The sequence below is a fragment of the Macrobrachium nipponense genome, chromosome 8 (assembly GCF_015104395.2).
Source record: "Macrobrachium nipponense isolate FS-2020 chromosome 8, ASM1510439v2, whole genome shotgun sequence".
NCBI lineage: Eukaryota > Metazoa > Arthropoda > Malacostraca > Decapoda > Palaemonidae > Macrobrachium > Macrobrachium nipponense.
This window is the reverse complement of record NC_087203.1, coordinates 85,645,352-85,668,483: the sequence shown is the minus strand read 5'-3', so window position 1 is coordinate 85,668,483 and position 23,132 is coordinate 85,645,352. Positions and strand designations below refer to the sequence as shown.

General features: G+C 44.7%; 1 protein-coding gene across 1 annotated transcript in view; it reads left to right on the top strand.

Annotated features, from left to right (window-relative positions):
* LOC135222899 (pre-mRNA-splicing factor 38A-like) overlaps positions 1–22,543 on the top strand; it is a 105,799-nt gene extending 83,256 nt beyond the window's left edge. The window contains exons 5-7 of the mRNA XM_064261286.1: positions 6,319–6,402; positions 7,254–7,510; positions 20,778–22,543. Coding sequence (XP_064117356.1) covers positions 6,319–6,402; positions 7,254–7,510; positions 20,778–21,043 — 607 coding nt within the window. The 3' untranslated portion in view covers positions 21,044–22,543. The remainder of the gene's footprint in view (positions 1–6,318; positions 6,403–7,253; positions 7,511–20,777) is intronic.
* Positions 22,544–23,132: the final 589 nt, after the last annotated feature.

Below are 23,132 nucleotides of genomic sequence, written 5' to 3'. Positions count from 1 at the left end.
TCTACACTCAGCATGTGGCTTCAGTGACTCCTTCAACTGCTGTGCAGGCTCCGATTGCTGGCTTTCCTAGGAGGGGCGTGCTTCCTCCACCCGGGTTCATTGCTCTCGCCCCAGCCCCCGACTTTCGGTGCCCTAAGAGTTCGCCCCTGGTACCCAGGATGTCACTGGCCACAGCCCCGTCTCCTGCCGTACCTGCCGCTCCTGCCGTACCTGCCGTGCCTGGACCAGCCCCTGCCAACGTTGTTCCTGCCCGTGTTGTTGCTGCCCCAGTCGTCGGTCCTTCCGGACAGGTGCAGCTGGACCGTGTTGCTTCAGCAATAGCCCTGGGTCCGTTCTGGATGGAGGACCTGACGTCTGTCCTGAGGGAGCTGACGAAGAAGAAGAGGAAGGTGTCGTCGTCGTCTTCGCTGTCTTCTTCGTCGTTGTCTGCTGCCGCTTCTTCCCCTTCGACTTCCAAGCCGAGGAAGAAGAAGGCTGCCTCCTCCCCCCCTAAGAAGTCTCCTTCGGGAGCTTCTAAGGGCCCGTCTCACTCTGGTGGGACCGGGGGTTCTTCCGCTGGTCCTCCCACTCCTTTGGGAGCGGGGCCCGTCTCTCCTTCTGCAAGGACGAAGATGACGGGGACCAGAGGGGTACCGGCTAACACCGGTACTTCCTAGCCTGGTGCTATAAGTTCTACCGCTACACCAGGTTCCGGCTCGGCCTCTTGTTCGCGAGAGGTACCGAGTGTACGGTCTCCTGCGGGCGACCGTATAGCCAAGGCTCAGGCTTCCGAGTTCGCTCGGCACCAAGACCGAGGCACGGAGCGGAAGACTGGCGAGAGTCGCTCAGGTGACTCCCGGCAGGCCAGCGATCGCTCTCGTAGTGAGCCGCAGGCTACCAGGGTTGATGTGACTGTCCCAGACCGGCCACGGGGCGAGGCTAGGAAGAGGTCCCCTCGATTGCAGGAACCAGTTCCGGCAGTTTGATGCGCCGTGAGGACAGGCACCGCTCCCACCGCGACATTGGTCTCTGCAGGTCTCCTTACCGCCGCTCCCATTGGGACTGGGCGGGTAGGGAGGCCAGCAGCAGGTCCTCTGACGCACGGGACCGGAGCCACTGTTCTCGGTCGAGCCGCTCTCCCCAGGAGAGGCGCGCGACCAGGCCTGCAGCTCGATCGCCACCGCGGGTTGGCGATCGCCTGCAGCCCCCCAAGCACACCGGTTCTGCCGGTGAGCGAGGGGGGAGCGTCAGGTCTTCCTCTCCGGTCCCTTCAACTTCCTCGGGTTACACCGGGAAGGGCGAGGCGACACAGAGCGATGGTGAGCTCCTCACGGTCCCACCTCGACGCCCTACGAGCCAGGCACGGTCTTAGGATCGACCAGGTCGTACGCGCAAGTGGCAGGAGGAGACCAGGAGGGGTCTGTCGCTGTTCCTCCTTCTGAAGAGGAGGGTCTCGAGAGGCGTTCTTGTTGGAGGGACGTGATGGTCCAACTCCTCAAGACGCAGTCACTCTCGAGATCCAGAGGTCGTTTGCGTAGGTTATTGCGCTGATTCGTCAGCACAACAACCTCGGGGAAGGATTGCCGCTCCCACCTTCTGAGCCCATGTCCCAGCTCAAGTCGTTCTGGGGTCCTGAGAAGGAACCCAAGAAGATGGTGGATCTGCTTCGATCAGAGCTGGCCGACTCGGTGCTGGGCCAAGTGGACTCACTTGTCTCCGGACAGGAGGGTTCGCTACAGTCCGGTAGGTCGTCCAAGCTACTTCCCCCGCCTCTACTGCAACAGAGGAGGTTCTACGTGCCTTCGGAGGATCCGATGCCGCCCAAACAAGTTAACCTGGAGCTAGCTAGGCTAACTCTGGGGGTGTCTCTGCAGCAGCTCCTGTCTGAGAACTTGTGGTTCTCGCAGCAAGAGGCACTTGCACTGGAATCCACCGCCATGGCGGCTTTCCAGGCAGTCTTCTGGTTGAACCTGTGGTCTCTCATAGTGTCCAAGGTCGCGGCCACCTCGGGAAATATTACTCCTGAAGGTGACCCGGCTTTCGGGAGGCTGTGCCGGTCTGGAGGTAGAGCCATCTCTTACCTTGCCCACCAGACGGCAAACCTGTGGGCCAACCTGGTACTTCGGTGTAGGGACGCAGTCCTCACCCGAGTGACCAGGGCGGCTGGGCACGAGGCGTCATTGGTTCTTCGCAACGGACCAGTGCAGAGTTCCTCCTCTCTCTTCCCAGGAGAGATGGTGGACGCTGCGGTGGAACGACGGCGCACTGATGACAGTGACTGTCTGGTACACCAGGCAGTCTCAAAGGCTTCTGGGCAGCCTCGATCGACTGCGGCCAAGCCCAAGAGCTTGGTTAGCGCTTCCTCGGCTGCTAAGACGATCGCATCGTCGAAGCCTCGGGGAAAAGACTCTGCCTTCGACTTCTGCCAGGAGCGGTCGTAATCAGCCCTCCTCCCAGCCCTCCTTCCCACGAGGGGGAGCCGGGAAGAATTCGAAGAGCGGCGGGAAACACTAGGGACGGCGTTCCCCCTCAACTGCTGCTGGAAGTTGGGGGGTGCCTGGCGAGCCATTGGGCAACATGGCAGCGCTACGGAGCGGAGACCTGGATAGTAGACGTCCTTCAGGAGGGGTATCTACTACCCTTCGAGTCTCGGCCACCCCTCACCTCCAACCCGGTCCATCTTCAGACCTACGTTCCTGGAACACTAAAGGACGTAGCCCTTCGACAGGAAGTCCAAGCCATGCTGAGCAAGGGAGCTATGGAGATCGTCAGGGATCAGTCACCGGGCTTCTACAGCCGTCTTTTCCTGGTGGAGAAGTCTTCGGGAGCTGGCGCCCGGTGGTAGATCTCTCTCCCCTGAACTGATTCGTTCACCAGTCTCGGTTCACGATGGAGACAGCACGTTCCGTGATCGACTCTATCAGGGAGAATGATTTCATGCTTTCAGTGGATTGGAAGGACGCGTATTTCCAGATACCTATCCATCAATCCTCCAGGAAGTACCTCCGCTTCATCCTCGACGGGACGGTGTACCAATTCAGGGCACTTTGCTTCGGTCTCTCAACTGCCCCACAGGTGTTCACGTGAGTGTTCACTCTGGTGCCTGCTTGGGCCCACTCGTCAGGGATACGTCTTCTGAGGTATCTCGACAGGGATCGACTCCTTGAGTTGTGCCGCAATCTGGGGATCGTGGTGAACCTCGAGAAGTCCGACCTCGAGCCCAAGCTGAGGATGAAGTACCTGGGTATGCTGATCGACACGGTAGCAGGGCGAGTCTTCCCTGCGGACTCGCGGATCAGCAGATTCAGGGAGGCAGCCGACCAGTTCCTGTCTCGGCAGGAACAGTCAGCTCAGCAGTGGCAAGTCGTGATCGGCCACCTGTCGTCACTCGAGAAGTTAGTCCCTCACGGGCGTCTTCACCTGCGGTCTCTTCAGTGGAGACTAAAGGAGAGTTGGTCACAGGCAGGAGACCCACTGTACTTCCCCGTGTCCCTCGCGGAGGAGGTGAGGCAGGACCTAGCCTGGTGGCTGGACGACAGGAACCTCTTAAGAGGAGTGCCTCTCCGCACTCCCCCCTGGAGATGTTGCTGTTTTCAGACGCACACCTGGAGGAGTTGCTGGCTGCAGGAGTGTGGGATCATCATGACAAGCACCTTCACATCAATGTACTGGAGCTCAAGGCAGCGTTCCTCGCTCTCCTAGAGTTCCAGGACCGCTTGATGGGACACTCGGTGGTGTTGATGTGTGACAACACTACGGTAGTGGCCTACGTCAACAAACAGGGGGGCCTAGTGTCCCTCCCGTTGCACCAGTTGACGCTGCAGGTGCATGACCCACTCAGTAGAGCTGTCAGCCCGCTACATTCCAAGCAAGAGGAATGTAGTAGCAGACAAGCTCGGCCGTCGGGATCAGGTGATAGGGACCAAATGGTCCCTACACCCAGACGTGGTGGAAAGGCTCTTCAACCTGTGGGGGCGTCCAGTAGTGGATCTGTTCGCCACCCGGCACAACAGGAAACTTCAGGTTTTCTTTTCAGCCGTCCCGGACCCATGGGCAGCTGCAGAGGACACTCTTCAACACCCGTGGGACAACCTCTTCTCGTACGCCTTTCCCCCATTCTGCCTGATTCGCAAGGTGATCAGCCGAGTGCTGGCCACCCCGAATCTCAGGATGATCCTGGTGGCTCCCAAATAGCCCCAGGCCATTTGGTACCCGGACCTGCTGGCTCTGCTTGCAGAAGCACCGAGAGAGATTCCCCTTTGGCACAACCTTCTCGTCCAGCCACACGTAGAACGGTACCACCAGACAGTCCAGTCTCTACATCTTCACGGCTGGCTGTTATCCACCATCTCTTGCGAGCGAGAGGTTTTTCTCGCTGAGCAGCAACAGAGATGGCTGGGTACGTAAGACAGTCCTCTGCAGCTGTGTAGCAGGGAAAGTGGGGCTGTCTTCTGTAGTTGGTGTCGTAGACGGGGTCTATCTCCTCTCAGAGCCACTCTTCAGCAGGTAGCGGATATCCTCGTGTTTCTTCGCCGAGACAAGCTCCTCGCTGTCCCCACAGTCAAAGGATATAGAGCCGCCCTGGCCCTAGTCCTGAAACTGAGGGGAGTGGATATCTCTAATTCGTTTGAGATCTCCTTGCTAATGAGGAGCTTTGAGAGGTCTTGCCCACCCAGGGAACTCAGTCCCCCGTGGTGGGATGCGACTCTCGTCCTTAGGAGTCTGACTCGAAGGCCCTTCGAGCCACTCCGAGAGTCATCAGACAGGGATCTGATCCTCAAGACCCTCTTCTTGCTGGCCCTGGCATCTGCGAAGAGAGTAGGGGAACTTCATGGTCTTTCCTTCGATGTCTAGCATACCAGGGGATGGGGATCTGTGACGCTCGATTTCGTCCCGAACTTCGTAGCTAAGACAAAGAATCCTTCAGTCCCTGACGACCAGTTCGAGTCTTTCACAATCCCCTCCCTAATGGACTTCACCGACAATGATACGGATGAGATGCTGCTTTGTCCTGTGAGGGCGCTACGACTCTATCTGAAGAGAACTCAGCACCTCAGGCGTGAGTGTCGATGCCTCTTCATTAGCACCAGGGTGACCAAGAAAAAAGTATCCAAGAATACTCTTTCTTTCTGGCTGCGTGAGGTGATCAGGAGGGCGTACGAAGCTGATGGTAGTGACGACATCCGTACCCTCCATCCGAGAGCCCACGAAGTCAGAGGTATTGGTCTTTCCCTTGCGTTCCGCAAGAACTTCTCCGTGGCGCAGGTCCTGAATGCAGGGGTCTGGTCGAACCAGACCACCTTCACCTCCTTCTACCTTCGGGATATTGCCCACAGGTCCTTGGACACTTTTTCCTTGGGACCCGTGGTGGCTGCTCAACACGTTGTGTAGCTTACCCAGCACCCGAGCGGACAGAACAGCATCGCATCCTAGTGTGACTGCATGAATGGATTGAGTGAATGAGTGTGACTAGCTTCTCTTCCCCATCTTTTTTTCCCCCTCTACCTGTGGGCAGAGAGACGCGGTCGTCACTTTCTGGAGCTACTCGACCGAGCCCCATCCTATCCCTTTCATTAGGGATAGGATCGAATATCCACCACTTCCCCCAACAAGGGGGGGAAAGTGGAAGCCAACAAGAGACAAACCCATGACTTCATATTGCCTCTGGCAATAGGAAATAGTTCTTGCTTGCTAGTTTTAAGAGGTACGCTTGCCTCCCTCTTATTACTTGGGTCTAGAGGTCTGACCATTGTTCGTGCAGTACATACCCCGATCATTGGGCAGAGGCTAGGATCCCTCCCTCTGCTCTTATGACCAGGGAGGGAACCAAGGTTGGGCAAACACCAGTCTGTTCTTAAGACTCAGATTCCTCCCACCAAGAAGTGAATCTTCCTATTGTAAAGGACCGATGGTTTGTATTTGTATTGGAACAAATAACAATTTGTCGAAAATTTTATTTTTCCTAACTATACAAACCTGAGGTCCTTTACACATAGTCCCACCTCGTGCCACCCCTCACTCTGCGTTTCCTGGGCCTAAAGCAAAGTGGATCTTCACCTCCCAGTTGCGCGGTGTATGCACTGTCGGACAAGCAGTTAACTACCGAACTCCCTTGTTCGAAGTTCACGACCGGTTCCAGCTGCCGCAAGCTACATTCCTGTTATAAAGGACCTCAGGTTTGTATAGTTAGGAAAAATACAATTTTTGACAAATTGTTATTTTGGGAATGCAGAACTATTGTGTATATTTTTACAACACATTTGGTGTAGGAGGATACAGTTTAATTTGTAAATCAACCATTACTATTATGTATTGTTTCACTTTTTTTTCTGTTAACAGAGAGGATAGACATGGAAGAGGACATTCCCCATCAAGACGTTCTCCTGTGAGGGACATTAGAAATGAGCGGGATAGAGAGAAAAGGTAAGATAATCAAAGTATAAAATTTCACTCCTTAGATTACAGCATTACATGAAAATTTGTTGTAAAATGTCATTTTAATTATTCTTATTCCTTTCATGCCGAAGGGTGTTCGTAAAACCCTATTTTTGACAGTTAAGGAATTTAATCTCAAAGTTTGTCACATGTTCTTAGATTGTTGTTTGCTGTAAAGTGACTTGTGACTTAGCTCTCAAAATAATGTTGTTACACATATCTTCAACATTTACTTTATTGTCTAATAGCTTTGGTTACTATCTTGGCGGAGTTTGTATTTTGTTGTGTCCTTTATTTTCCCTCTAAATATTTCTTACCTTTGCTTGGAAATTTGTGTTGGAGCAGTCCCCTTGCTTTTTAAAACAGGATTCTCAAAGTTAATTTCATTTCATATTTTAGATTTAAACATTTTTTTCACATACCAGTCTCTTGGATGGAAACCCACCTTCTCTTAATTCTCATAGTGATCACATTTAAAGGCAGTAGAACATGAAAGTAGAAGATTTCCTGGTTACCTTGTCAAGTACATTTTTATTTAATCTGATTCATCTGTCCCTCAACTCCATTAAGGATGGGACATTGTTAAAAGACCAAGAGCACAGGTCCCTATGATAACAAATGTTATTTTATCAATTTGCACAGAATTATGTCTTATTATAGGTAATCTAGAAGAGACCTTTTTGATGTTGTTCTTACAGCCGTTTTGAGTTGTCCCTCTCCTGTTATGTACACTCTTATTTCTGTATGTGTTAGTGCAGTTTGAATATAGTATTTAGTGTCAGTTTTAGCTTTTGTTCATTTACTGTATATTGGTTTATAAGTTATCTTTCACTTTCAAGACATCGCAGTAGAAGTCGATCACGTGAAAGAGACCGTGGTATGGACCGAGATAGGGACAGAGGAATGGAGAGGGATAGAGGTATGGAACGGGATCGAGGATTGGAGAGAATGATGGAAAGGGACCGCATGGACAGAGATAGGGGAATGGAGCGTGACAGAGGAATGGATCGAGATCGGGATAGAATGGAGAGGGAGAAGAAACGACACCGTAGTAGGTCAAGAGAACGACGTCACCGATCTAGGTCACGCTCTCCAGGTAAGCTTTTTTCTGTTATTTATAAAATGAAGAAATATTTACTATTTAAAATTTTGTTGAGTTTCTATTTAAAGAAATATTTCACACAAAGCAATAACAAGGACCCAAGAATTCAAATTAAGTTGGTAACTAACCAGGAAGCTAATCTGCCCTTAGGCAGGTAACGCATGTTGTCTTGCTTGCCAGAGTAGCTCACTTTTGTGTTGTGAGATATCAAACCTACTCCAGTTTGTTATATGCCATATTTGGTTTCATTGCCTCATTTTTTATTACCTTTAACTAGGAGGTTAGGATTTGGCTTGGTTTATATGTTAACAGGATTACTCAGAAATGGTGTGAATTTTCACAAAAAAATTGACAAAAGAAATGGTGTGAATTTTCAAAAGGAAAAAAAAATGTTAAAAAGTGGGCTTCATACTTGCAGTAAGTCATTAGAATTTGGGAGACTGGAATGTTCTTTTTGTGGTGGACTTTGCAGCTGTGGCAGCGGTTTAGTCTGCAAACATTCTTGTTGGAAAGAAATATGGTGTGCTTACCTATGTGCAAAGTGGGCAACACCGAAATGTAATTTTTTTATTACATTTGTAACACTGAATCTCTCTTCCTAATCACATTGGCTGTGTATAAGGAGAATTGAGGCCCTCCCTACTTGATGAACCATCCTCCTAGCTTTTGCAGTATTCTTTGATGTTTTTTTTTTTTTTTTTTTTTTTTTTTTTTTTTTTTTTTTTTTTTTTTTTAGCTAGAATGGAGTTTTTACTGCTTGGAAGGTGGTTAAGACACTCTTGACAGTGACCTCCCTTGGTATTAATTGTTTCCAGGATAGTGCATTATAGTTAATAGAATCTCCTCAACTTATGGTTTGGTGATAAGAACAAATGAGTGAGCCCATAGGATGATCATATCTCCTCATAGTACCTTGAACTTGAATATTTTCCTAGCCCAATCTTTCCTATATGCAACAATCTCACAATCTACCCACCTATTCACATTCCTGGGCCCCAATATAATCCAGCTTGAGACTTTGAATAAGAAAACAGCCAGACTTACAACCCACAAATATCGAAAGAGGAGAGATCTTCCATAGAAACATGGTCACCAGCCTCCCAGTTCCTTCCTGCTCCTGTTTGTTTACATTTTCACCCCACGCTGTGACATTACAACACAACTGAAATACATTATGAGACATTTTATAAAATCCAATATTTTCATACATTCAACTTCCCTGTCAGATATATACTTAGCTATAGACTCCGTCGTCCCTGACAGAAATTCGAATTTCGCAGCACACGCTACAGGTAGTTCAGGTGATCTACCGCCCTGCCGCTGGGTGGCAGGAATAGGAACCATCACCGTTCTAGAACCAGATTTTCTCTGTCGCCAGTTCTAGTAACATCGTTGCTAGTTCCTCCTGACTTTGACTTTCGTGTTTCATCGCCGTTGATCTTCTAGACTGATATTTTGGTGACATATTGGATCTCTGGCTTGGCATACGCTTTTGTGGACTGTTTTTTGGATTTGGATTTGGATTTTTCTTAGAATGTCTGACACTAGTTTTTTGTTCAGAGTGTGTGTGGATGAAAGTTGTAGTGTGAGACTACCGAAAGCTTCAGTAGACCCTCACACTACTTGTAAAAGATGTAGAGGGAATGAATGTTCACAATCTAATACATGTGCTGAATGTAAGAATTTAAATGAGGAGGAATGGAAGGTTCTTAACTCATATTTGAGAAAATTGGAAAGGGATAGGGCTAGAAAAGCTTCTTCCAAAAGTCTGAGTAGGTCGGTCTCTAACGAGCCAGTTAGTAGTCTAGTACCTGTCTCTAATGTAATTGCTTCCTTCCATACAGCATTACCTTCTCAATTATCAGATTCTGCAAGTTCGGCATCAGAAATTGCAAATTTGAAGGCTTCCCTTTTGAAGATGGAACGCAAATTGAAGGATTTAGAAGGTAAGCAAAGTGAAAGTGTTCCCAGTGAAGTGGAGGGTGCGTCTGATCGGCTGTCTCGCTCCCAGGTCTAGACCTCTTCCAAGCTCCCAAGCCCAGAGGAGAAGGAATGTCGAAAGCCGTACGGAGGTTTCAGAGAATCCCCACCGGTCAGGCGTCCCCTCGGCAGGATCTGTAGTAGCGTCCCAGACTGCCAAGGATAGCCGTTGGAAAGGCATCCTGAAACAGTGTTTTTCGTCATCCGATTCTTCTTCAAAGAAAGGATGGAGTTCTGACAAGCTGTCGAGACCTTCTAAAAGATCATGGAATTTGCCAGCTTTGGATTCTAGCCCGGAAAGTTTTCCGGAAGACTATCCACCGGAAAAGAAGAGGAAAGAGATCTATTCATCAAATCCTCCTTCCCCTATATCGGATATGGAGAAAGAAGACGCTGCTACGAAGATCCTAAAAGAAATGCAACAGCAAATATCTTCGTTGGTTGGAGTATTGAAGAAGGATCCTCCTCGGAGAAAGGACCACTTCCTTCCCGTTAAAAAATCCTGTCCAGTAGAAGTCTCTGACAGCTCGGATGAGGCGCCAGCCAGGCGCAAAACGCCTACGAGGCAAGAGGATCCAACCAATATTCATAAGTACAGAAAGGCGCCTTAGGCTCCTACCGGGCGCCTGGCGCCTGAGGCGCCTACCAGCCGCGAGAAACCATCCAGGAATGATACATCATCCAAGCGCCAGGCGCCATGAACCAGGATCTCCACTTTCATCTGACATGGAGTTAGAAGTTGACCAGGAGGCTCCTCTTTGGGACTTTTCGCAGGATCAGTTTTCGCCTGACAGGGGCTCAAGATGTCGCACAGGCAGCTGTAGCCCTTGTCAGGATGTGGCTGATTCTGTGAGAGGTTTTGCGCATTCAAGACCTTCTCCTGATAGGGACGCTAGTTGTCGCACAGGCGGCCGTCGTCCTTATCAGGACAGTCTTAATGTGAATAAGGGCAAATTGCAGGATCGGCCTTCTCCTGGCAGGGACTCAAGATGTCGCACAGGCGGCCGTAGCCCTTGTCAGGTTAGAGTCTGTACTGCTAAGAGCCCCTCACCTTGCTTAGAGAGGAGTCCTCCTCTGGTTGCTCATTCTTCTCCTAATGTGACTGGACAGGATATGGAAGATGTGTCAGACTCGGAAGCAAATAAGGGGGCAGGTCTTTCAGACTATAAGACCTTAGCATAAAAAAGAAATATACATTCATAATAATCATTATTTATTAACATTGTCGTTATAAAATACGAAGAAAAACTTTGAACGCCCGTATATCAAAACTATAGTTATTGACCTTCAAAATCTATCTTCTCACTTAGTTTTGAAGCTATAACATTGGAATTTGGTATATAACTCAGAAAGACGTTATAGAACAATCAAATGAAGGCCTTTTTTCCAATTTTTGTTTCGTCTTTTTTTCATAAATTTTGTTTTCCTAATTTATAGGGTTTATTTTTTTACCATAATGAAAAATTCATATCTAGCAAAAACATGACTTTTAGAAAAAACTCTTCATTTGATTGGAGGTCTACATCAGGTCTATATATGGTAGTAATCCCAGGTCTTAATATTAAATATCAAGGGAGGAGATAGAATTTGAAAAATGGTTATTTTCGGGATAAATCGCCCTGGCGTCACAAAACCGAAGGTCAGAGGCAAAAATCATATGTGGCTTGGAGATGTCCCAAGTCACCTTATTAAGTGGTATGAATATCAAAGTCCTGTCCTTAAAGAATGGCATTAGCCGGCCGGCCCCTTAAGTGACCCTGTTTGTCTTCTCTTAACTTTACCTTCATTTCCCCTAATACTTATAGTATAACACAATTTTCTTTCAAATTTATGGTCATACCCATTTTGCTTAAGGTTTTCTTACCTATTAGCCACGGTATATCACCCTGCAGAATTTCTATCTTCAAATAAAAGTTCTTGTTTTTCAATATCACTGGTATTTCCATTACTCCTTTTGACTTAAAAGATGACTCATCAAAATTAAATACTTTATTAGACTGTCCTAGCATCTTCCATTCTACTTAACTCTCTGTGACTCAAACCCATGACAACGTTTGCTAATAACAATTCTCTGCAAACTGTCGATTACATCCTGTGTTTAAAATTGCATCAACCACGACTCTTTCTCTATTTTACTAACTTCTATGTAAACTACTACTTCTCCAGCTTAAGACTAAGCAACACCATATCATGACTTACAACCCACAAACTCTTACAAGACAGAGAGCTCTCTCCTACCTTACCAAACACCAGTTCTGCATGTCCTCTACTCTACGCTTTGTTATTATTTACCTTTCCACCACACTCTGCTGCCATCTTGTCTTCTATGACATCACAACACAACTTAATTCTTCGTTTACTTCCTCCTCAAAATTGGTATTCTTAAGTGACCCTGTTTGTCTTCTCTTAACTTTACCTTCATTTCCCCTAATACTTCTAGTATAACACAATTTTCTTTCAAATTTATGGTCATACCCATTTTGCATAAGGTTTTCTTACCTATTAGCCACTGCAGAATTTCTGTCTTCAAATAAAACTTTTTGTTTTTCAATATCACTGGTATTTCCATTACTCCTATTGACTTATGTGATGACTCACCAAAATTAACCAAAATTAAATACTTTATTAGACTCAACTCTTTCTGGTTCAAACCCATGATGTGTGCTAGTCACAATTCTCCACAAACTGGCGATTTACATCCTGTGTCTAAAATTGCATTAACCTCTTCCCAAGATTCTTCCTCTATTTTACTAACTTCTCTTATATAAAATTTTTACGTATGCAACTTACCTGGTAGTTACATATAGCTGTAGTCTCTGACGTCACGGCAGAATTTCGAATTTCGCGGCAGCGCTAATTGACTGGTCAGGTGATTCCCGTACCCCCTCCCTCTACCAGGGAATGTAGAACTACCACAACCACCTCAGAATTTTTCTGCCATCGCGACCAGAACTCCGGTTTTGTTTGGTAGAATTTCTTTGTTTTTTCATGACGGATACTCATCGATTTGGTGACGTACTCATTGTGATTTGGCTTTCGGCAGTTGCTATTTATCTTTTTTTAGCCAGATAGGCAACAATTGTGTGATTTTTATCAGGGTTTGAATTTATAATGTCAGATTTGGGATCTCACTTTAGGGTTTGCAGCAAGGGTTGCAAAACCAGGTTACTTAAAATTAGGTTAGACCAGCACACTTTGTGCGTTAATTGCAGAGGTCAGAACTGTAGCAAAAGATTAACATGTGATGAATGTAAGGATTTGACTGATAAAGGCTGGAAGGAGTTAGAGAGTTATATGAGAAAGCTAGAAAAAGATAAATTAAGGAAAGCTTCATCTAGGACTTCTTCCTTAGCTTCTCAGGAATTAGAGAGTCAGGATTTTCCTTGTTCTATGTCTAACCCAGATCTGCCTAACATATTACCTGACCCTGACACCGTTGTTCCCGAACCCGACACCGTTGCCAGCTTACGGGAACAGATGGATTTAAGATTTAGCGTGCTTATGGCAGCAATGGATAAATTAGGAGAATCTGTGCATACTTTGATGCTAGATAAGAATAAGAAAAGTGTTGTGTTAAGTGATAGTGCAGTGGAGGAGGCGGCTGTTCGGTCCTCTCGTTCTCCTAGGCCTGGGCCCCTGCCAAACTCCCCGGACATTGGGAGGAGGCATGCCGAAAGCCGAAGGGAGACGAGCGGAATTGACATCCGAGCAGTCGTCCCCTCAGGCGATTCTGCAGCAAGTTCGGCTGAGGCAGAAGAGCAATGCTATAAAGGTGTTCGAGGAGTATCGCAGAAGTGTCTTTCGTCTTCTTCGAGCGCAAACGATTCGCCTCGCAGAGGTTGGAGGTTTAAGGACGAATCTCATCCACTAAAGAGAACGAGACAAGTTTCGCCAGCCGCAATTCCCAAGAAGAAGATCGCGGCTTCTGTGGAAGAGCCGTCGTGTAGTTTTTGGGAGGCGCCGAAAGCGTTCTCTTCGACTTCTGAGGAAGTAGAGAGACCGATGTTGAAGAAGAGGAGGAAGCATAAGTCTTCCAGTCGCGAGGTGACTGATAAGCGCCAGTCTGATGTACCTAGACAAGAGAAGGAGCTTACGCGAGTAGAGAAGCACCAGCCTGATGACACGACAACCGGGTTACACCAGACACCAAAGCGCCTGGCTTCTCAAGAAACAGCCGCTAAACGCCAAGCTACCAGACGCATGGATTCGGACTCGGCCAAGCGCTTTGATATGGTAGTATCAGGCGCCAGGTGCCATACACCTGACTTGATTGACTTGGAACAGAGAGAGTTTACGAAACCAAGTCAAGTTTTGGGTTCTTCAGGGCATTCTAATAAATTCTTAGTAGAGATGAATAAAAAATTAGAGAATATTTTGAGGGTAGTTGGTAAGAAGCAGCAACCACTTCTTACTTCTACGCCTTCTTTAATTAGAACTTTACCGGAGAAGTCTCAAGAGCCACTGCAGTTGGTGGAGCAGGAGTTAGACTGTCCACTGGATCAAGAACAAGTGGAGGACAATTTATCAGCAGGAGCGTCAGAAGGAGAAACAGTAGAAGGCGAGAAGGAGACTTGGTCGTCGGCATACAAACAATTACTCAACTTTTTCCTAGATAACTTTCCAGAATCTTTTTCGCCAGCCACTCCCGCCTCACCTGAATCCCAGTATGCTAGGGGTACTAAACCAGATTCTTCGACTTTCATTAAGCTGGTTTTGTCGATTTCAGCTAAAAAAGCGTTGAAAAAGATGGATGAGTGGTTGCGAGAAAAGAGGGAGCAAGGTAGGACCGTGTTTTGTTTCCCTCCTTCGAGACTTTTAACTAAGAGCAGAATTTGGTACAAAACTGGGGAAGCCTTCTCCCTGGGAGGCGCTGCCTCCTCTCATGGAGACTTCTCAAGCCTAGTGGACTCGTCCAGACGTTCTGCTTTGAATTCGGCGAAGATTTTCTTTACGAGTTGCGAATTAGATCATTTGCTGAAGGTGGTTTTCAGTCCTATGGAAGTAATAAGCTTCTTGGATTGATCGATTGGCGCCTTGGGAAGAAAGGCAAAGTCTTTTAACCTGTCAGAAGAACATTTTAGTGACTTCTCCAATGTGATGTCCTGTATTGATAAAGGAATAAGGGATGGAGCGACTGAAATCGCTTCCTTATTAACTGTGGGGATCCTCAAGAAAAGTCAGCTTTGGTGTGCATTTACATCTAAGGGAGTAACAAGAACCCAGAAGTCGGCACTTATGTTCGCTCCACTTGATAAGTGTAACCTTTTTCCTAAGGATTTAGTGTCTGAAATTTCTGCCTCTCTGGTCCAGAAAGCAACTCAAGACCTTTTAGCTCAGTTGGCTAAGAAGCCGAAAGGCACGACGACTTCGAGTATACGCCCAGCGCCAGTTGTCGAACAGGAGAAGCCCTTTCGGGGCAGAGCACCAACAAGAGGATTGCAGAGATCGAGGCCTAGAGTTAGGTTCGGTCCTAAGCCCAATAAGACAACAACTTCTAAGAAATGAGCAGGTAATCCTTCACACACCAGTTGGAGCCAGACTCCAGGAGTTCTGGCAAGTTTGGAAATGAAGAGGAGCAGATCCATGGACAGTATCGGTACTGAAGGAAGGATATTCGATTCCGTTTGTAAAACATCCTCCTCTGTCAAAGGTACCGATAGTTTTGACAGCTTACTCGTCAAACTTAGAGAAATGTTGTGCGTTGAGAAAGGAACTGTCGGCTCTATTAGAAAAGAGAGCGATAGAGCTGGTAAATGATCAGAACACCCCAGGCTTTTACAATCGCCTATTCATTGTCCCGAAAGCTTCGGGAGGGTGGAGACCAGTATTGGATGTCAGTGCCCTGAACAAATTTGTGAGCAAGACAAAATTTTCGATGGAGACCACCCAGTCGGTTTTGTCAGCACTTCGTCAAGGAGATTGGATGGCTTCCATAGACCTACAGGACGCGTACTTCCACATTCTAATTCACATAGACTCGAGGAAGTACCTAAGATTCGTGGTTCAGGGAAGGACATACCAGTTCAGGGCCTTATGCTTTGGACTATCCACAGCGCCACAAGTATTCACAAGTGTCATCAGTAGCAAGGTGGTTACATCTAGAAGAAATAAGAGTAGCTTTCTATTTAGACGACTGGCTGCTCCGTTCACAGTCGAAAGAAGGGTGTGTGAAGGATTTGCAGAAGACAATTCAACTGACAGAAGAGCTGGGTCTTCTAGTGAATTTCAAAAAATCTCAACTGATTCCGAACCAAATTTTAACTTACCTTGGAGTGACGATGAACTCAGTAGCTTTTCGGGCTTTTCCGTCAGAACAGAGAGTGAGTTCATGCCTGAGAAAAGTCAATCAATTTTTAGCAAAAAAGACATGCTCAGCCAACGAGTGGATGAGTCTTTTGGGGACCTTAGCGTCAATAGAACAGTTTGTAACTCTGGGAAGACTCTACATGAGACCGCTTCAGTTCTTCCTCAGAGCAAGTTGGGAAAGAAAGAGAGTCCCAGACACTTTTGTTTTTCCAATAACTGAGGAAATAAAGCAAGATCTCCTTTGGTGGAGGTTAGAAAAAAAGACTCAAGGAGGGTCTGTCTCTTTGGCCACTGAACCCCAACCTTGCATTCTTCTCAGACGCCTCGGATCAAGGATGGGGAGTGGTGCTGGGAAAGAAGGAAGTGTCAGGCTTGTGGACAATCAGTCAAAGACAGTGGCATATAAATCTAAAAGAACTAAAGGCAATACATTTGGGATTGAAGGCCTTTGCCAAGGAAGTATAGGGAAAAGTGGTCGTCATCAATTGCGACAACACCACAGCTCTCTCGTACATCAAGAAACAAGGGGGGACTCACTCCTTCTCTCTGTGCGAAGCGACGAGGGAGTTACTCATCTGGGCGAACGAAAATCGGACAAGAATGCTCACCAGGTTTGTACAGGGGAGATACAATGTAAGAGCGGATGAGTTTAGCAGGAGAAATCAGGTACTACCTACAGAGTGGACTCTGCACAGGTATGCCAGCAGTTGTGGAATCTGTGGGGAAGACCTCTAGTGGACTTGTTTGCCCCGGAAAAGACAACAAGATTGCCAATATATTGCTCCCCCGTACCCGACAAGAAAGCGTTCGCTTTAAACGCAATTCTGCTAGATTGGTCGGACTTGGACCTTTATGCCTTTTCTCCAATGAAAATGATCAGGGCAGTATTGACAAAGTTCAGGCAACACGCAAATGTCAGAATGACTTTAATAGCTCCATTCTGGCCAGCAACAGAATGGTTCCCGGAGATCCTGGACCTTCTAATAGACTACCCGAGGAAACTTCCAGAGCGAGTAGATTTACTCAACCTCATTTCAGGAGATTCCACGAGAATATCCACGCTCTACATCTGACCGCATGCAGACTGTTGAGCGTACCCTCAGACAGAAGGGGTTTTCGAGACGAGCTTCACGGGCTATTGCCAGGCCAAGGAGAGAATCTTCAGCAGCGGTCTACCAGGCAAAATGGTCAATTTTTAGGGCCTGGTGTAGACAGCATGGAGTCTCGTCTACTAAAACCTCTATAATTCAAATGGCAGACTTCCTTATTTTCCTTAAAACAGAAAGGAAACTCTCTACTCCTACTATCAAAGGATACAGGGCCATGCTATCCTCAGTATTCAAGCATAGGGGAATGGATGTCTCGAACAATCAGGAACTGTCAGATTTATTAAAATCCTTTGATACAAAGAAACAGGAAGGAAATAAGATGATCTCTTGGAATCTAGATATAGTGCTCAAATGGCTTCTATCTACGAGGTTTGAACCGTTAAGTGAGATAGCTTTCAGAGGTCTCACTAGGAAAATATTATTCTTAGTGGCTCTAGCGTCGGCCAAAAGGATAAGTGAAATTCACGCCATCGATAAAAGAGTGGCATTTGCACAAGACAAAGCAATATGCACATCGACGATTGGCTTTTTAGCAAAGAACGAGTCACCCTCACAACCATGGCCTCGTTCGTTTGAAATAAAGGGCCTCTCAGAGTTAGTGGGAGAGGGAGAACCATAGAGATCATTATGTCCAGTAAGAGCCCTGAAGTATTATATACTCAGGACTCAACAAATAAGAGGAGGGTCAGACAATCTTTGGTGTTCAGTAAGAAATCCTTCGAGGATATTATCTAAGAATGCAATATCCTTTTTTTGAGGGATTTAATAGTTGAAGCTCACTCTCAGTTGGGAGAACCAGAGGTTGATCTGGCTAGAGTGAAGGCCCATGAAGTCAGAGCTGTTGCAACTTCTATGGCGTATAAACGCAATTTATCTTTAGACGCCATTATCAATGCAACGTATTGGAAATGTAAATCAGTGTTTGCAACACATTATTTAACGGAGATTCAAGCAGTGTACGAAAACTGTTCCACATTGGGACCTTTTGTAGTAACTGGCACGGTGTTGGGTAAGGGAAGAAAGGAAGTCAATCCTTCCTAAAAATTTTTAACTTGATCTTTGGTGTTGTTTTTTAAGGGTGTCTGAGGGTACGGAAGTGTACTAGTGTGGTACCCTACAGTCCATTTAGGTAAAGGGTAAAAATATTTAGGTGAAGGTGATTCCCATGTTGTTGTCCTTATTGTTTATTGTGTACGGCTCCATGAGCAGACATATAATTATCGCATGTCAGTCCACGGTTAGCCCTAGACTACATGTAAGTGTCTATAGCTTGGCGCTCGGATCCATATATCATGCCAATGCTGGTACACTTCTATAGCTTGGTGCGCGGCTCCATATACCCCGCCAATGCTGGTACGTATATATAGCTTGGCGCACGGTTCCATATACCTCGCCAATGCTGGGTACGTGTCTATAGCTTGACGCAAGGCTCCATGTACTTCGTCAAGGCTTTCAAGATCAGCAGACTTAAGAGGCAGTAACCTTCAAGTCAGCTATCTTAAAAGGTAAGGACTAAAAAGAGAACTACTAAATTCCAATAGAAATTCCTCATTAAATATGGTTAGCTGCCATGGCCCCACCTCCAAAATGTGCCAATCAGCTATATGTAACTACCAGGTAAGTTGCATACGTAAAAATTATATTTTTAGGATAAAATAATGTTTTACGTATATACTTACCTGATAGTTACATCATTAGAGCCCACCCACCTCCCCTCACATGGACAGGTAGGCATCAAAATTCTGAGGTTTAGTTGTGGTAGTTCTACATTCCCCGGTAGAGGGAGGGGGTACGGGAATCACCTGACCAGTCAATTAGCGCTGCCGCGAAATTTGAAATTCTGCCGTGACGTCAGAGACTACAGCTACGTATATGTAACTAGCAGGTAAGTATACGTAAAACATTATTTTATCATAAAAATATCATTTTTCTTCTTCTTGCCCAGTTTCTTTTCCTGTGTCTTAAGTTTATCATTTTACTGTAATTCTCCATTAGCGTATCTTTTAGATAAATTTCATCTAGTTTGGACAGGATTATCTTTGAACCCTCTTTACCTTTGAAGTTCACCTCAATCTGTTCCTTCTGTTACTTCTAAGGCTGGCTTTCCCTTGATATTTCACTTCTCCACACCACAAGCCAACCTTTGACATGTCCTCTCCATCCAGTATACTCGCTCTGTATCCCGCCAAATTTCGGACAATCCCTCCTCCATCTAATCCCCTATTGTTCACTGTCTGACCCATCCATCTTTAAGCAACCACACTCTGCTACCAGTTGAGTATTTTCCTAGCCTAATCTTTCCTATATAAAACAATCATACAATTTACCCACATGTTCACCTTCCTTGGCCCTAGTATAATCCAGTTTGAGGCTTGGAACAACAAAACAACCAGACTTACAACCCAGAGATATCGAAAGAAGAGGTCTCTCTCAACACACCATTATCAACCATCAGTCTCCCGGTTCCTTCCTGCTTGTTTGTTTACATTTTCACCCCACGCTGCCACCATCTGGTCTTCTATGACATCACAACACAACTAAAATACATTTGTTCACATACGAAACAAACCTTCGATCTTAACATTAGGATAATACTAGCGCCAAACTGGAAACCGGTAGCATTAATAACAAAACTTGAGAGATCCAGGGACTTTTGGCATCTATACCAGGTCACAGGGTATTGTAGTTCCGAGGATGCCCTTGGCATCCTGTGACCCATCAGTTTTTAAGACATTTTATAAAATCCAATACGTATATGTTTCCCATACATTGAACAATGCACATTTTGTCAGTACAGAAAATAAAAATAAAATAACTGACTAAACTCATATATAATCAGAACTTTAATTCTTAACACAATCATGAGGATTGTAGAAATCAGTTTCACCAAAGGTACATCAAAACAGTGGCTGTCAGGTCATTTTCCTTGTATTGAATCTAGCTCACACTTTCACCAATGGCAATTAATTTGTCGTTGTGCATAAGACGTAATCCTATCTATTATCATTGCAGAGACAGATTGTAATATCTGTCACCTGTTGATGGCTGAAGAGTCTGAAAATGCATTGGCAAGAGCTGTTGACATGCTGTTTACAACCTCTTTCCTGGGTGAATTTGAACCATTGGTCCATGCACACTTAAGTCAGGTTTTTAGGTGAATGCTCTTTGGCATTTTTTGACTGGATAAGCCCAATAAATGAGTTTGTTTAGAAAAGACAAATGAGCTGCAAGTGTTACCTTGCATGTGTGGTGAGGCACATTGGAAATGGGTCAAAACAGTAATATCCTTGGGTAAACTTTAACCCCCAAAACAGTGCACTCAGGGTTGATCTGGGAGAAATCTGGTAAGATGTTGATACTAGGGAAACACTTGACAAAATAACTGGAGATGTGAGTAGCAGGAGGTCAGAAGGATGGAATAGGTGCTTGTTCCTAGTACAATGGTGCAAATGCTTTGAGTTATACAAAGAATTAGGTATCTTATGGTTATGTATTGTGTTGTAATAAGCAGATTATTAAAAAAATCATTGATGTTGATCAGATTTTTATTAGTAATCCCTACAATTCAAGTCAAGGCTAAGACCATTACTCTACCAAATCTGTGAATGTTGTATTGTCCATTCAAGGAATTCTCATTTTACTACATGGATGCTTTTCTTGAATTCACAAGCTTTACTCAGTAAATCTCATTTTATTATTGAACGTTAATTTGTAGCAAAGGCTGCAGTCTACACACAGAAGTATGTTAGTACACAGAATGGAAATGAACTCATAAAAAATTAATTTTTAATGATTATTGCATTTAGAAAATCCAAGACTGCATTATCATCATTGTCATATGTTTCTATTGCAATACGTACTTGCAGGACACCATCATCGTGAGAGGGCTAGAGGAGATAAGGATCGGGATCACAGACATGGAGATCGGGAAAAAGAGCGTGGAGATAGAGATCATGGGAGAGAGAGAAATAGAGACCGGGACAGAGATCGTGACAGAGGTGATCGTAAAGACAAGCACCACCGTAGTGGACGCAGTAAACGAGATATGTCTGGTATGAGTAAGGAGGATTTGGAGATTGCAGAGGCCAATGCCCTGAGAGCTCAACTTGGCCTGCCACCATTGCGACCTTGAAAGGTCAAGGTTGACAGTATGAGAATTATTGTAATTAAAAAAAATAACACATACAGTAAGTGCAATTCCATTTTAATTTGTTAATAATGAAGTCCCTTGAAACTTTTCCAGATATAATGTAGTAGAATTGTAAAAGATAGTGAAATTATAAACTTTTTGTACCGAATCAAATTATGTAGAAATACCTTATAATTAGACAGGGTTTATTATTGAATACTAGCTGGTATAAGGGACTTTAGAAATGAAGCAGTCTCATGGATAGTTTATTGTTCTTTCTTCTGTTTTAGAGGACTTACTTTTCTAGTCAAAGATATAGAGAATTAGCAATCAAAAGGAAATTGTAAACTTTTTTTTTAATGGCACAGTGAGGTACTTTAGCTTATGTGAAAAAATGCAAACTTCTTAGGCTTGCATAAATATTTTCTCAGAATTAGTAAAATTCTCAGAACTTCAAAAATTTCAAATTCTAAAGTATTTCTCAGGTATATGTATCTGTGGTAAATGGTTTCGTGTATATGGTATTCAAGATGTCACTTTATTTTTCACTGTACAGTAGAGCCTCAGTTCTCGACGATAATTCGTTCTTGAAGGAGCGTCGAAATTCGATTATTTCGAGAACTGAATCGAGTTTTCCCATAAGAAATAACTGAAAATGGATTAATCCGTTCTTGACCATCAGTTATTACCCTAACCTTGCCTTTTTATACAATACATTACATGTAAATTACAACTAAATAAGTTAAAAGTTAAATAAATATCATGTTAAACGTATATTTATAATTTTAAATGTATAATATACAGTATAAAAGAAAACTAGCCTGTGTCCAACTGATTGTTGACCAAGCTCCATAGGCTACCTAGGTAAATAGTAAGTAGAACGTAGTGTAGTGGGTAGGCATAAAACGTGTTGCTAACATAATAAAAACATTGAAAAGCAAGTCTAATTATTACAGTAAATTAATAAACTATTAAAATTAAACCCAATTTATATTTATAAAAAACTTGCAAAAATTTGCCTACAGTAAGTCGGCATTTAAGGATGTAAACAAACCATAGCGCAGCCCTGGTGGTTTATATCGGGAGTAAAGTAGTAAAGAAACCATATCTCTATAAGCCTAGAAACATTTACATTCGATATTAATTTATGGTAAATCTTTTACAGGGTCGACTGCAATACTGTATACAAAATCGCTTGAAAATTATCTTTCAGTAAATGTAATGTTATGATACTAACGATTTTGTTTCATAAATGTCCTTATAAAAAAGGTGCGTCTTTTACGGCAAATTGTCCAATATCAGGGCTGATTTCAAGCTTATTGGACTTTGACAATTATTATGGTACTGCATGGTACATATATACGTACGCATAAGTAAAAGAATCTTCTTAATGTCTTTAATTACTATACCATTACGTACCAGCATCTCTTGAGTTTAATATCAAGCTAACCCCTTTTTTTTTTTTTTACGAGGATGCTTATAAACGAAGCATACAGATTGCGTTCGTTACCGCGCACGCGTTGCGTTGATATGTAAACTGTGTCACTACCAGACCTCATACGTAAACATGACGTCTTTTTACAGTAGACATAAAAGAATCGTCTTAATTTCTATAATTATTCTATACCATAGCGGCTTCTCTGATTAAGCTAAGGCTAACCTCCTCTTTACCAGCAAGCTTAACAAAGATTTAGATTGCGTTCGCTACCGAACGGCACACGTTACGTATGTGACAGTGGTTTCACTACCAAATCTCACACGTAAACAATGACGTATTTTTACAGTAGACATAAAAGAATCTACTTAATTTCTATAATTAATGTATACCATAGCGGATTCGGAGGATTCGGAGTTAACCTAAGGCTAACCTCTTCTTTACCGGCACGCTTAAAAAGCTTAGATTGCGTTGCTACCGAACCGAACATGTTACGTATGTAACTGGTTTCACTACCAAATCTTACACGTAAACATTAACGTATTACAGTACGACATAAAAGATTCTTCTTAATTACTACGCACTTAATATGGCATAGTGGCTTCTCTGATATAAACTATGACTAACTTTTTCTTTACCGGAAAGCTTAACAAAGCT